Raw genomic sequence first — 16,252 nt, 5'->3', positions numbered from 1 at the left:
CTTGATCGCTCTACAGCGATCCATGGGATCGCTTGTGGGCATGCGTCCGATCAGATCATTTTGAATACTGAATCTGTAGGGAATCGGTCACTCGGCAAAACTCGGCCACGAATTGCCCAACAACAATCTAGATCAGTGAGTTTAGTGAATCTAGGCCCAAGTCCCTTTTCTTACCTTTTTAAACCTCTTAAATAGCAGCGATAATCCCTTTTGAGAGAACTGAAGAACCATAATCTTGTAGCTTCTAAACTGTTTTGTTCTCTAGGATATCCAGGAACAATGCATACAATTGGGGACACTGTGGTGTAGTGTCAGACAGCAATAAACTTCTGATGGTGGTTGTGGAGAGCATTTGCCACTCATACAAGCATATGCAGTTATTAAAGCCCCAAGCATATAAAAAAATGCAGTTTTCAAGATTAAACTTAAATAGAAAGGGCAGAACAAAAGCAATTTGCCTATTTTTGGTGGAGGACTGAGTTCTACCCCTTTCCCCTAAAGTAGATAAAATCTCTTAGAACAAGGAAACAAACATATGTCATATGCAGGAACCTGTCTACACCATTCATGAAATTGTTTCAACTAGCTTGAATAATATTAGACTGAGGGGATTCTGTGAGAAAGCAGCTGTGCAGAAATTCCTTTGGGTTTTTCTGAGCTGAGACAGCTGTATTGGCTCAAAGATGAAAAAAAGCCCCCAAACAAACCAAAACCCACCACTCGTTACTACTACTACTATTTATTATTTCTATAGCGCTGAAAGGCGTACGCAGCGCTGCACATTTTAACATACAATAGACAGTCCCTGCTCAGAAGAGCTTACAATCTAATTTAGATAGGACATTTCAGGGTTGGGGCGATTATAGTGGGACAGGTATCTGACAGCAGTGAGGGGAGTTAAGAGTTGAAAGCAGTTTCAAAAAAGTGTGCCTTTAGCTTGGATATGAACACTGCCATTCTTTTATCTGGTTCATACCACTCACTAGTGGAGAGGAACCCTGCTCCCTAGCTGGCTGATGAAAGGAACGTCTAGTGCAAAAATAAAGTTTAGACGCAAATCCAAGAAATAAATTATTTGGTTACATATAATTCACATCTGAAATATGGACCTCAAAGATTATGAGGCTGTAGACTACTAGCATTTCTCAAATGGTTGAAATCACATGAATTATGACAATGCCCATCATCAATATTACTTTCTGAATGCATTAAAGATAAAAGGCTGCCATCAACAAATGACGTGAAACAAGAAAAGGTAGGTCAGCTTACCTGGCTGCTGCTGTGCTGCTTGAGGCTGTTGGCCACGCTGAGGACTATAGGCTATCTGGTGCGACAGAGGTCGATATTGCTGGCTGGAGTTTGAGTACTGTCCCTGGGGGTAGTAGGACACCTGGATCTATTAGTAAAAGATGACAGCACATGGAAAAAAATAAAATTAGTGGGGGGGAGGGAAAAAAAAAGAGAAAGATGGTGACAGAACAGTATGGAAAAAGTGTGGAACCTGCTTAAAGATCAGATCTGAAATTCCACATGGTATATTCCTCCCCCTTCTTTATCTTTTTTTCATTCTCCTCCCCAGGGTTATTGATGTGTTTATCAAAATTTGGAGGATATAGTTCTGTTCTATTGTTTCCAGTTCATGGCTGTTTCTGTTGCAAACCTACACTTTTACTACAGACTCACTTATTGCACTTTGTTCTTGTATATGCTGAAAAGAAAAGATACTTATCTGTAGTAGATGTTCTCTCAAGACAGCAGACATATATTCTCATGTGAGTGATGTCATCCATGGAACCTAGTATGGCCCGTGCTAAGTGCACTGCCATTTTAAATCTTTAGCAGTGCCCACACCACACAAATGACAGTGCCTTCCCATCTGACGTCAGCTTATGGGACTTTCAGTTCAGCAACAAAGCTAAGAAGCTAATTAGGGGAGGTAGGTGAGTTGTGAGAATATATGTCTGCTGTCTTTGGAAACACCTGCTAGAGATAAGCATATTTGCTTTCTCTGAGGACAAGCAGACATAGTATTCTCAGATGTGGGACTCTCAACCTGTCAGAATCATGACTCTGGAAGAGGTTAAACATTGAATATACGGAAGCCTGGCGAAGCCCTATAGCACATGTTTCAAACACAAGGCCCGCGGGCCGAATATGGCCCACCTGGCTTTTTTATGTGGCCACGGCAATACTCCCGAACTTCCCTCTCTCAGAGGCCAGCGTGTCCTCCCTCCCGCGCTGGTCCGATGTCGCGCCGGAAAGTCTGCCGGCGATTCGGCGGTGTTGTCCATGGCTCCCTCTCCTGCCTTCCGCGGTCCATCTGGGCGGAAAAAGGAAGTTGAACGTCATTGCAGACAGACCGCGGCAGGCGAAAAGCAGGATGGGGAGCCATGAACAACATTACAGAATTGCTGAGGCTGGCAGGCTCCTCGGCTTGGCAGTGACATCGGACTGGTGCTGGAGGGAAAGACACGCCGAGCTGTGAGGAGAGAGGGACCGGCGCTGGAGGGAAAGGAAAGCTGGGCTGTGAGGAGAGAGGGATTGGTGCTGGAAGGAAAGGCATGCTGGGATGTGAAGGGAGAGAGGTTGGACCTGGGGTAGTGTAGAGAAAGAGAGAAAAAGATACTTGAAGGGAGAACCGTTGGGAAGAGAAAGGGAGAAATGGTGGACCTGGGGTGGGTTAGGGACTCACGCAGAGGAGGACCCATGCCCATAAGCCCCTGTAATCACTGCATTGATACTTAAACATGTGCACTCCCCTATACATCCCCAAACCTTTTTTTGCTGGCATATAAGTGGCTCCTGCAACCATAAGGGCTATTGGGGTGGTAGATAAGTGAGTCTAGGGGATTCTGGAGGTGGTTTGGGGGGCTCACCATGACCTATAGTGAGAAGACACCCTTTTTGTGAAGTTCACAGCAGTGCCCTGTAAGGTACCCCACTATTTAGATGCCATGTCTGGGTGTTCAATCCATCACTTTGCATTCCCCTCCCACATCCAACAGGGCTTGTTCTAGGCGTTTTTGACTTGGACAGCCAACTCTGCGGCATAGCATTATTATAAGATTATAGACACCAAGTATAATTTTACAATAAGGCAAATCAGTATACGGGTATTTGAAATTTCCCTTTTTAACTTGTCCCTTCTCCCCTGAAGGCTATATTTAATTTAGGATAATCCTTTTTATGTCTTTTAACGTTGAATTGTGGTTTTAGATAAAATGGTTTTTCCTAGTATTTGTGAATCATCATGCTTTTTAAGGTCAATGTGTATTTTATTCTGCCATATAATGTGTTTTTTGACGTAATGTCCTTTTAAACCATTTGTTGCCATGACTGTCTTAATTCAATTGTTTTAAGTCTGGAACCTTTTTAGTTGCCTAAATTGATTTATTTTATACTGTTACCTTGATAATATCTTTTCCAGTAGATAGGTGTGTCATTCTAAACAAATGAGTTATCTCCCCATGACTGCGAGACATCTGCAGAAGGAATACACTTCCAAGGACCCTCAGCCACAAGAGGGCATCCGCTCAAACTCAGGGGCGGGAAATTTCATGGCGACACCAGGAAATATTTCTTCACCGAGAGAGTGGTTGATCCTTGGAACGAGCTCTCGGTGCAGGTGATCGAGACAAACAGCGTACAAGAATTTAAGAGCAAATGGGATACCCATGTGGGATCCCTTAGAGGGTTAAGCCAAGGGAACCTGTCACCAGGAGTGGGATCCCTAGGATAGTAGACTTGGGGGTGGGTCAGTAGAGTGGGCAGACCTGATGGGCTATGGCCCTTATCTGCCATCATCTTCTATGTTTCTATGTTTAACATTTACTGTGTCCCTCCTACTTCACTGTGAGCAATACTGCCATCTGCAGTTAGTATCCAAGCATACTAGAGTTCAAACCAAGTATGAAGTTAAGGATACAGATGGGACACTCCTTAACAATAGAAATGTGCAGTTTTAACATAAAACACTAACAGGCAATGAACAAGCATAGAAACATGACAGCAGATAAAAGCCAAATGGCCCCTGTAGTCTGCCCATCCACAGTAACCATTATCTTTTTCTCTCTCAGAGATCCCACATGCCTATCCCAGGCCCTTTTGAATTCAGAAACAATTTCTGTATCCACCACTCTTCTGGGAGACTGTTCCGCGCATCTACTACCCTTTCCGTAAAAAAGTATTTCTTCAGATAACTCTTGGAGCCTATCACCTCTTAACTTCATCCTATGCCTTCTCATTGCAGAGTTTCCTTTCAAATGAAAAAGTCTCAACTCATGCACATTTATATTATGTAGGTATTTAAACAACTATCATATCTCCCCTCTCCCGCATTTCCTCCAAAGAATACAGATTGAGATCTTTAAATCTGTCCCCATACGCCTTATCACGAAGACCACACACCATTTTAGTAGCCTTCCTCTGGACCAACTCCAACCTTTTTATATCTTTTTGAAGGTGCGGCCTCCAGAATTGTACACAATATTCTAAATGAGGTCTCACCAGAATCTTATACAGAGCATCAATACCTCCTTTTTCCTACTCGACATACTCTACCTATGCAACCTATCATCCTTCTAGCTTTCGCCATCACATTTTCAACCTGTTTGGCCACCTTAAGATCATCACATACAATCACACCAAGTCCTGCTCTTCCGTCATGCTCACAAGTTCTTCACCCCCTAAACTTTAACGTTCCCTCTGGTTTTTGCAGCCCAAAGGCATGACCTTTCATTTCTTAAGATTAAATTTTAGCTGCCAAATTTCAGACCATTCTTCAAGCTTTGCCAGGTCTTTCTTCATGTTATTCACACCATCCAGCGTGTATACTCTATTGCAGATTTTGGTATCATCCGCAAAGAGGAAAATCTTACCCAACAATCCTTCAGCAATATCATTTATAAAATTGTTAAAAAGAACAGGCCCAAGAACAGACCCTTGAGACACACCACTGGTAACATCCCTTTCCTGAGTGATCTCCACTGATCACTACTCTGTCGCCTTCCACTCAACCAGTTCCTGACACAGTCTGTCACTTTGGGACCCATCCCAGGGGCACTCAGTTTATTTATTAGATGTCTGTGTGGAACACTGTCAAAGGCTTTGATAAAATCTAAATACACCACATCTAGTGCACATCCTAACAGAAGTATCACAGGGGCCCAGACAGTACCCTAGGAAACACTCAACCTATTATACAGTATTTTTCAAGGCCCAAAGGGCTGACTGGCATCCAAGACCAACTTGGAGAAGCATTAACAGAATGAGACAGCAGACAGGTGCAGGAAGGACAGAGTGGGAGTCTAGAATGACATACCTATCTACTGGAAAAGATATTATCAAGGTAATGGCATAATCTCTTTTTCAGTACAATAGGGGTGCTATTCTAGACAAGCAGGACATACAAAAGCACTCCCAGGAATTTACTGGCAGTGGTGGAGTTTTTCTTTTGGCCAATGATGAACTAAGGACTCACTCGCTCTGCAGCTTTCACTGTTGTGATGAGTTTCTTTATTGGTTGTGAGGCCTTTTTTCTCCACCTTAGTCTGGTTGTTATCCATTTTCTACCTCAGTAAAAGGAGATAAAAGTTTTTGGTGTGTGTGATTATATTTCTCTCTTCCAGTGATTTTGGTAATTGAAATCACCTATCATACATACTGTTGCTCAATTCTCAAGCTTTCCTAATCTCTGAAAACATTTCTTCATCTGCCTGCTCCTTTTGTACCAGGAGATGGTAGTATAACCCTACCTTTATATTCCTTCCCTTCACACATGGAATGTCTATCCATATGGATTCCACACTGCTATCTATGTCATGCAGAATGTTTATTTTATTTGATTCAATTCCCTCTTTAACATATAGTGCAACCCCCCTCCAATTTCCTACTCTATCCTTGCAATTTAATTTGTACCTAGGTAATACAGTGTCCCATTGATTGTCCTCTTTCCACCAGGTTTCTGAGATATCTATTATATCTACCTGCTATATACTCTAACTCTCCTATTTTATTTTTTAGGCTTCTAGCATTTGTAAACAGACACTTCAAAATTGTGTTTTTTCATTGTTATTACAGGCTGCTGAGAAGACAGGGAAAATTTGAGTCTTTTATCTGCCTCTCTCTTAAACCCTCCTGGCTTTCTTTCACCATTATTGGAACCTCTCTACTGGGACTCCCTAAATATCCTGTTTCAATAATATCCTTGAACGATACCTCACACTGAACCATCCACTCCTGGGTGACTGACGATTTCCCCCCGCATCGCAGTTTAAAAGCTGCTCTATCTCCTTTTTAAATGTTAGCACCAGCAGCCTGGTTCCATCCTGGTAAAGGTGGGAGTCTATTGTTTCAGAGCAAGCTCCCCCTTTCTTAGAAGTTTGCCCAGTTTCTAACAAAGCTAAATCCCTCCTCCCTGCACTATCGCCTCAACCATGCATTGAGACTTCAGAGCTCTGTCTACCTCTTGAGTCCTATTCGTGGATCTGGGAGCATTTCTGAAAATGCTACCTTGGAGGATCTGGATCTCAGCTTTCTACCCAAAAGCCTAAATTTGGCTTCCAGTACCTCTCTCCCACATTTTCCTATATCATTGGTACACAAGCACATAAGCAATGCCTCCACTGGGTCAGACCCGAGGTCCATCATGCCCAGCAGTCCGCTCACGCGGCGGCCCAACAGGTCCAGGACCTGCGCAGTAGCTCCCTATCTATACCCCTCTATCCCTTTTTCCAGCAGGAATTTTTTCCAATCCTTTATTGAAATCCAGTACCGTACTCTGTCCTATTACGTCCTCTGGAAGTGCATTCCAGGTGTCCACCACACGCTGGGTAAAGAAAAATTTCCTAGCATTTGTTTTGAATCTGTCCCCTTCCAATTTTTCTGAATGTCCTCTTGTTCTTATATGTTTTGAAAGTTTGAAGAATGTGTCCCTCTCTACTTTCTCTATGCCCTTCATGATCTTGTAGGTCTCTATCATATCTCCTCTTTTCCAGGGAGAAGAGCCCCAGTCTCTCCAATCTTTCAGTGTATGAGAGGTTTTCCATGCCCTTAATCATTCGTGTCGCTCTCCTCTGGACCCTCTCAAGTGTTGCCATATCCTTCTTAATGTACGGTGACCAATACTGAACACAGTACTCCAGGTGCGGGCGCACCATTGCCCGATACAACGGCAGGATGACTTCTTTTGTTCTGGTCGCAATACCCTTCTTAATAATACCCAACATTCTGTTTGCCTTCTTCGTGGCTGCTGCACATTGTGCCGTTGACTTCATTGTTGTATCCACCAGTACACCCAAATCTCTTTCAAGGTTACTTCCCTCTAATACTAATCCCCCCATTTGGTAGCTGAACATCGGGTTCTTTCTCCCTATATGCATGACCTTACATTTCCCTACATTGAATTTCATCTGCCATTTATTCGCCCACTCCTCCAGTTTGTTTAGGTCCCTTTGTAGGTCCTCACACTCTTCCGTAGTTCTAACCCTTCTACAGAGTTTAGTGTCATCCGCAAATTTTATAACTTCACATTTCGTCCCCGTTTCCAGGTCATTAATAAATACATTAAACAGCAGCGGTCCCAGTACAGACCCTTGTGGAACTCCGCTCGTGACCTTCCTCCAGCCCGAGTAGTGACCCAATACAGCTGGCTCCTCCCCAGCACTATCTAAAACCTTATCTATGTGACACGTGAGGTCCGCCACCTTCGCACCAGACAGGCAAGTGACCAGGCAATCCTCAAGACCACCAACTACTCAGCCTATTGATTGAAACAACAACCTCAACAGCTGTCCTAACCCTTCCCTCCTGAGCAGAAGCTCCTGGAGACACATCCTCGGTGCGAGAGGATATTGCATCCTATGGCGAAGATAGTCCAGTGCCGACAGGGCCAACTTGCTCAAGAGACATGAAATGTGAGAGCATAGCTTTTGTCTGCATGCCTTTGGTAGAAAGATGCAGCCTGCAACCATGTCAAACAAGACTCCCAAAAGGATTGTGTCAACATCAAATTGTTCTTGTGGTAATTTACTATCCAACCCAGATCTTCCAGGTCTCGGACCACCTGATCCACTGTGCGCTGACCCTCCAACAACGAAGGGGCCCTGATCAGCCAATCATTGAGGTAGGGATGCACTTGCAAGCCCATCTTGCACAGGTGAGCTACTACCATCACTATTACCTTGGTGAAGGTGCTAGGATCCATTGCCAGGTCAAAGGATAGAGCTGAAAACTGATAATGATTTTCCAGGACATGAAACCTGAGAAACGTCCTGTGATTTGGGAAAATGGGAATATGCAAGTAAGCCTCTGTCAGATCCAGAGAGGCCAGGAATCCCCCGGGGCTGCAGACGTTATCACATATTGAACCATTTCCAAGCAAAAATGTGGAACTCTAAGCGAAGCATTCACATGAGTAAAGTCCAGGAAGGGTCTCCAATTGTATGAGCCTTTTTTTGGCATGATAAAGTATATGGGGTATCAATCTGAGCATGAGTGTTCGGTCAGTACCAGCTCCATGGACCGAATAATGAGCAACCTTCTCACAGTGGCCAGAACCCTGGCTGCTTTCTTTACTGCCCCACGGGAGACCACAAACTAATCTGTCAGAGGCCAGGCAAGCTCCAGCTTGTAGCTAAACTGAATGATATCCAGAACCCATCAGACAGACAAAATCTGAACCCAGGCCTGAAGGAATGTGGAGAGCCTGCACTTATGAAGAGAGGCAGCTCTCGGCCTGGAGTCATTGTGACTTCTTGGCAGATGGAGCTACTCGGGAAGCGGAGGATTGGATATGTCTGGACCCAGAGAACTGCTGCTAGTAGCCCTGGTAGAACCTTTGCGATGTGGAACTGGAATACCGGTGGAAACACCTGGAGCCATAAAAATTAGATCGCCTTGCACCTCTAGAAAGTCTTGGTCTATCATCAAGTAGGGTCTTGGGGCAATGATCCATCACAGAATTCATGAGATCATCCATATCTCTACCAAACAGTAACTGCCCCTTAAAAGGGAATCTGGCAAGATTAGCTTTAGAGGTGGAATTGCCAGCCCATTGCCTAATCCAGAGCATTCAGTGTTCTCCCCAGGGCCTTTTAGCCGGGCGCTGCGCCCGGCTAATTTAGATGACCGCCCAGCGAATCCTGCTGCTACCGCCGATGCTCCTTCCTGGGCTGACTCGCCACCGAAAATTTTGTTTGACGCCTGCCTATTTTTTTTTTTTTGCCAGCATGCTTTTATTTGCTTCAGGCCTTCCTCGTTGCCAGGACCTGCCTACTTTCTGTTTCCACGAAGGCAGGACCCGGCAGTGAGGAAGGCCCGAAGTAAGTAAAAGCAGCAAGTTGTAAGCTTCCCTCCGGGGCTCTATCATGTTCATGCTGGCTTCCCTTCTCTTCCCCCCGCCTCCCCCGGGACGCTACTTCCAGTTTCGGGAAGATAAGGGAAGCCAGCACGAACACGATAGAGCCCCGGAGGGAAGCTTACAACTTGATGCTTTTACTTGCTTCGGGCCTTCTTCGCTGCCTGGATCTGCCTTCACGGAAACAGAAAGTAGGCAGGATCCGGCAACGAGGAAGGCCCCGAAACAAGTAAAAGCAGCAAGTGTAGTGGTATACCATTTGAGAAAAACAAACGCACGGACATCGAACCCGATTCTGCTTGCTCTTTTAAAGCTCCGATCCAAGCAACCTTGGTGCCTATTGTGGAAGATAAAGTGGTCCGCCAGGAAGAATGAAATCAAAAAAGTTCAAGTTTAGTCAAGCTGTGATTTGAACTTTATAGGCATTTGTTTTTCATTCTTTAACTGGCAGGCAGAAGGATGCTCCATTTATTAATCTTGCAAAGTCTGATACAGGAAAAGCTAGAAGTACATCAGGATTTAAGGAGCTTGGGGTGTGCAAATCCACTTAATGCAGAAATTACAGTAAAACGAAATCACTTTTCTATTTCACTGCAGCTCTATGAGGTTTTTCGAGCTAATGTTCTTTTGCACTTAGCTATAGTCAAATGATGGATAGGAATATGTTTATTTCATTTAAGCTAAGGGAAAACAATATTTTTTCTGAGTATCCTTTAAATAATGGTTCACAAATTAATTCAGCCTGTTTTAAGGCTGGGTTTTGTTTTAAGGCTGGGTTTTGCTTCTGTTTTTATAATCCTTAAAAAATAAGGGGCAATTCTCCAAGTGGGTTCTTCTTCGTAGGCACCCTGAGACTGTACAGGGAACGCCTATTCTATAGCAGTGAATGGGCTCCCAGGTTCCATTACAGAATGGTAGCATATAGCCTTAGATTCAGGCGCCTTACAGTTAAAGCAGCCATAGAGCTGACGTAACTAAGCATGTCCAATTGTGGGAGAAATGATTTTATTTTCAGTTTAGTGATCAAAATGTGTCTGTTTTGAGAATTTATATCTGCTGTCTATATTTTGCACTATGGCCCTCTTTTACTAAATCGCAATAGCGGTTTTTAGCACAGGGAGCCAATGAGCATCGAGAGCAACGCAGGGCATTCAGCGCATCTCCCAGCGCTAAAAACCGCTATTGCGATTTAGTAAAAAGGGAGGGGGTATATTTGTCTATTTTTGTATAGTTGTTCCTGAGGTGATATTGCATAGAATCATCTGCCTTGACCTCTTTGAAAACCTGCGGAATATAAATGATAATTAACATTTTCTCTGCGTACAATGTGCTTTGTGGGTTTTTAAAAAAAATTTTATTGTTAGTAGATCATTTTGACTCGGTCATTTTAAAAGTAGCTCGCAAGCCCAAAAAGTGTGGGCACCCTTGCTGTAGAGCCATTTCTTGTATGACTGGATCAGTATATTTATCTTTTTTTTTTTTAGTTGTTTAAATTCATGCAGAAATAAATGGCTAGATTGAACCTAATGACTTCATTAACGCCTTTCGCTTTTTTTAACCTCTATACCATTTGAAAGAGAGCAAATACTTCTTAAATTTAGTAAAAATATTCTGGCACAAGTGTCAAACCTTAAAAAAGGAAGTCATATTGAGCATTGGAAAATAATAATAATAATTAACTAATAAAAATAGTATACATTTAGGGCTCCTTTTACTAAGTTACAATAGTGGTTTTAGCATGCGCTTAGTGCGCGGAGAATTGCCACATGCGCTAGATGCTAACGCCAGCATTGAGCTGGCGTTAGTTTTCCCACATAACACAGGGGTTTGCGTGCACTAAAAATGCTAGTGCACCTTAGTAAAAGAGGGGGTTAATTTTCCCCACCACCAAATTTCCCCATCCCGCCCCACCCGGCTACTTTTTCATGTCACCCGGCTGGAAAAAATTTCTGGGGAGAACACTGGCAATCTACAAGCAGAAATGGAAAAAGCTGATGCTTTGCCCAGGACATGAAGAATGTCATACAGGGAGTCATAAGAACATAAGCATCACCTCTGCTGAGTCAGACCATTGGTCCATCGTGCCCAGCAGTCCACTCCTGCGGCGGCCCCCCAGGTCAGTGACCTGTAAGTGATTTTAAGAACATAAGAATTGCCATCTCTGGATCAGATCCTGGGTCCATCAAGTCTGGTGATCCGCACACGTGGAGGCCCCGCCAGGTGTACCCTGGCATAGTTTTAGTCCCCATATCACTGTATGCTTCTCAAGGGAGATGTGCATCTAATTTACCCTTACCCGTATCACTTTATGCCACTCTTAAGGAGATGTGCATCTAGTTTACTCTTAAATCCTAGAACGGTGGATTCTGCAATTACTTCCTCTGGGAGAGCATTCCAGGTGTCCACTACTTGCTGCGTGAAACAGAACTTCCTGATATTTGTCCTGGACCTGTCCCCCCTCAGCTTCAGTCTATGTCCTCTTGTCTGTGTCACACCGGACATTGTAAATAACTGCTTTCCCTGCTCCATTTTGTCGAATCCTTTCAGTATTTTGAAAGTCTCGATCAGATCCCCTCGCAGTCTCCTCTTCTCAAGGGAGAACAACCCCAGTCTCCTAAGTCGTTCCTTGTAGTCCAGATTCTCCATACCTTTCACTAGCTTCTTTGCTCATCTCTGCACCATCTCTAGCAGTTTTATATCCTTCTTTAGGTATGGAGACCAATGCTGGACGCAGTATTCCAGGTGCGATCTGACCATGGCTCTGTAGAGCGGTATTATAACTTTCTCTGATCTATTCGTAATTCCCTTCTTTATCATGCCTAGCATTCTATTTGCTTTCTTCGCTGCTGCCGCACATTGCGCCGACGGTTTCAGGGTCCTATCTATAAGTACACCCAGGTCCTTTTTCTGTTCGGGCTTTCCCAGAGTTACACCTGACATACTATACTTGTGATCTTTATTTTTTCTGCCTAAATGCATCACTTTGCATTTTTCCACATTAAAATTACATAGAAACATAGAGTATGACGGCAGAAGAGGGCCGGTGGCCCAACAAGTCTGCCCACTCAAGACCCCTCCCTCCCTGAATTACCCATCTCTTATGCATAAGCCTGTAGCACCTCCACCTGTTTGTCCCATCGATTTTTGAAGTCGAGCACGCTACGAGCCTCAACCACCTGGCGTGAAGTTTATTCCATCGATCAATCACCTGCTCGGTGAAGAAGTACTTCCTGGTGTCACCATGAAATCTTCCCCCCTTAAGTTTTAGCGGATGCCCTGTTGTTGCAGTGGGACCCGTAAGAAAAAATATATCTTCCTCCACTTCAATGCGACCCGTGATGTATTTGAATGTCTCTATCATGTCCCCCCTTTCTCTGCCATTTATCTGCCCACTTCAAGTCGCTCTGGAGTTCCTCGCTGTCCTTCTGCAATCTGATTGCTTTGTGTCGTCTGCAAACTTGATGATTTCACTGGATGTTCCTTCTTCCAGGTCATTTATGAAAATATTAAATAAGATGGGTCCAAGTACTGAGCCCTGGGGTACACCGCTAGTCACTTTTTCCCATTCTGAGAACTTCCCATTTATACCCACTCTCTGTTTTCTGTTCTCTAGCCATTTGCCTATCCATCTTAGTATATCTCCCTCTATTCCATGGCTTTGTAATTTCCTGAGAAGTCTTACATGTGGAACCTTGTCGAACGATTTCCTTTACTTAAGACATTTTATCCTATATAGTACCCCTCTAACTATACCCCTCAATCCTCTTTTCCTTCAGGAACTTGTCCAACCCCTCTTTGAAACCCAAAATCATACTCTGCTCTACCACCTCCTCCGGAAGCGCATTCCAGGTATCCACCACCCTCTGAGTGAAGAAGAACTTCCTAGCATTTGTTCTGAATCTGTCTCCCTTCAATTTTCTTGAGTGCCCTCTTGTTTTTGTTTCCCCCGCCAGTCTGAAGAATCTGCCCCTCTCTACCTTCTCTATACCCTTTATGATCTTGTAAGTTTCTATCATGTCCCCTCTAAGTCTCCGTTTTTCCAGGGAAAAGAGCCCCAGTTTCTCCAGCCTCTCAGCATATGAAAGGTCTTCCATGCCATTTATCATTTTTGTTGCTCTTCTCTGGACCCTTTCGAGTGTTGCCATATCCTTCTTAAGGTACGGCGACCAGTATTGAACGCAGTATTCCAGATGCGGGTGTACCATCGCCCAATATAGCGGCAGGATAACTTCTTTGGTTCTGGTAGTGATTCCTTTTTTTGATAATGCCCAACATTCTGTTCGCCTTCTTTGAGGCCGCTGCGCATTGTGCTCCCGACTTCATTGATTGGTCCACTAAAACCCCCAAGTCCCTTTCTAGGTTGCTTTTCCCCAATACCATCCCCCCCATCTTGTAGTTGTACATTGGGTTTCCTTTCCCTATGTGCAAGACTTTGCATTTCTCTACATTGAAGCACATTTGCCATTTATTTGCCCATTCACTCAGTTTGTTCAGGTCCCTTTGTAGTTCTTTACATTCTTCAACAGTTCTAATCCTACTGGAGAGTTTTGTGTCGTCCGCAAATTTTATAACTTCGCACTTCGTCTCCACTTCCAGGTTATTAATGAATATATTGAACATCAGTGGTCCCAGCACTGACCCCTGCGGGACACTGCTCGTGACTGCTTCCCAATCAGAGTAGTGTCCTTTTACCCTCTGCTTCCTGTCCGCCAGCCAATTACAGATCAATCTGTGCACGTCCCCTTCCACCCCGTGGTTCTACAGTTTCCTTAGCAGGCGCTCATGTGGTACCTTGTCGAAGGCTTTTGGAAGTCCAGATATATGATGTCTATGGGGGTCACCTTTGTCCAATTGTTCGTTTATCCCCTCGAAGAAGTGCAGTAGGTTCGTTTGGCAGAATCTTCCTTTACAGAAACCATGCTGGCTGGTTCTCATCAGATTATTTCTTTCTATATGCTCATTGATACTATCTTTGATTAATGATGCGGCCATCTTCCCCGGAACTGAGGTCAAGCTCACTGGTCTGTAGTTCCCCGGGTCGCTTCTGGATCCCTTTTTGAAGATAGGTGTAACATTCGCTATCCTCCAATCCTCCGGTACTACCCCTGTTTTCAAGGATAGGTTGCAAATCTTCTGTAGTAACTCCGCTATTTCGTCTCTGAGCTCCTTCAGTATTCTCGGGTGGATTCCATCTGGTCCCGGCGATTTGTCAGTTTTTAGTCTATCTATCTGTTTGAGTATGTCCTCGAGGCTCACCTCTATTGATAATAATTTTTCCTCTTGATCCCCCTTGAAGGTTTTTTCCGGTTCCGGCATGTTGGATGTGTCCTCTTTTGTGAAGATTGACGAGAAGAACGTGTTTAATCTGTCTGCTACCTCCTTTACCACTCTTTTTCTGCCTCCCTCATCCAGGGGTCCCATTTCCTCCCTTGCCGGTTGTTTTCCTTTCACATATCGAAAGAATGGTTTAAAATTTCGTGCCTCCTTGGCAAATCTCTCCTCATACTCTCTTTTCGCTGTTCTGACCACACGGTGACATTCTTTTTGATGTTTCCTGTACTCTTTCCAGTTTTCCTCAGTTTTATCCTTTTTCACTTCTTGAATGATTTTTTTTTCTTGTCTCCTATCACCTTCTTAACTTCATTGGTTATCCATGCCGGGTCTTTTATTTGATTCTTTTTGCTCCCTTTTCTAAATCTGGGTTTATACAGGTTTTGCGCCTCGTTTACCGTGTCCTTGAATAAGGTCCAGGATTGCTCCACCATCTGTGTTTTCCTGGAGCTGTTCTTGAGTTTTCTCTTTATCATTTGCCTTATGGCGTCATAGTTCCCTTTCTTGAAGTTAAACATTGTTGCAATGGTTCTCTTCCCCTTTGGCATTTCTATTTGCACTTTGAATCGGATCATGTTGTGATCACTGTTTCCTAATGGTCCTACTACTTCCACTTCTTGGGTAGGTCCTTTCAATCCACTGAGGATTAAATCCAGTATAGCTGTCCCTCTCGTTGGTTCCTTGACAAAGCAGCTCCAAGAAACAGTCCCGTACAGCCTCCAGGAACTCAGTTTCCTTTGAACATTTTGAAGTTCCATGGCTCCAGTCTATCCCGGGATAGTTGAAATCTCCCATAATTATGGTGTTTGCATTTTTACATTCTCGTCTCAATTCGGCCCTCAGTTCTTCATTCATTGCTTCTGTTTGTCCAGGTGGGTGGTAGTACAGTGCCATCTTTATCTCGGTTCTCTTTCTTCCTGGTATTTTAACCCATATTGATTCCGGTTGGTCCTTTGTCACTGCTGCGTCCACTCCGATCGAGTGAATGGTATCCTTTATATAAAGTGCTACTCCTCCCCCTTTCTGATGCATCCTGTATCTTCGGTAGAGCTTGTATCCTGGCAGTACTATGTCCCATTTGTTTTCTTCGTTCCACCATGTTTCCGTGATCGCTATGACGTCCAGGTTCTCATCTTTGGCCATGATTTCTAGTTCACCCATTTTGTTCTTCAGGCTTCTTGCGTTAGTGTACATACAATTTAAGTCTTGATATTTTTGTTTTTTTGTTACTTTCCCTTGTGATTTGTTGTTCTTACCGTCCCCTTCCTGTCCTGCAGACTCCTGTTTATTGTCTCTTATGTTATCCCCTTGTGATACGTTCTTATTTTCCTCCTTATGTTCCTTCCCTTCCTCTTGTTTCTTTTCATCCTCCCCTTGTAGTAGACTCCTCCTAACCTCCTCTTGATTTGTCTGGCTCTGTTGGTCTTTCATCGCCTGTTGTGTGTCTTTGGTGTCTTCCCAGCACTTTTCCCACCCAGTATCCTTTCGGGATACTGTCTTCCGAATCATCGACTGCTGGCTTTCCCCTTCTTCTTAGTTTAAAGCTTGTTCTATTCCTCTCCTGAT

The 16,252-nt window shown here is 44.0% G+C and overlaps 1 protein-coding gene across 15 annotated transcripts in view; it reads right to left on the bottom strand.

The window, feature by feature from the left end:
• R3HDM2 (R3H domain containing 2) overlaps window positions 1-16,252 on the bottom strand; it is a 462,276-nt gene that overhangs the window by 97,883 nt on the left and 348,141 nt on the right. For all 15 annotated transcript variants that reach the window (XM_033936665.1, XM_033936664.1, XM_033936663.1 and 12 more), the window contains one exon: window positions 1,270-1,396. In XM_033936665.1, the coding sequence (XP_033792556.1) occupies window positions 1,270-1,396 (127 nt within the window). The remainder of the gene's footprint in view (window positions 1-1,269; window positions 1,397-16,252) is intronic.

Source organism: Geotrypetes seraphini, chromosome 3 (genome assembly GCF_902459505.1).
Source record: "Geotrypetes seraphini chromosome 3, aGeoSer1.1, whole genome shotgun sequence".
NCBI classification, from domain to species: domain Eukaryota; kingdom Metazoa; phylum Chordata; class Amphibia; order Gymnophiona; family Dermophiidae; genus Geotrypetes; species Geotrypetes seraphini.
The sequence above is the reverse complement of the archived record's forward strand: the minus strand, read 5'-3'. Positions and strand labels throughout refer to the sequence as shown.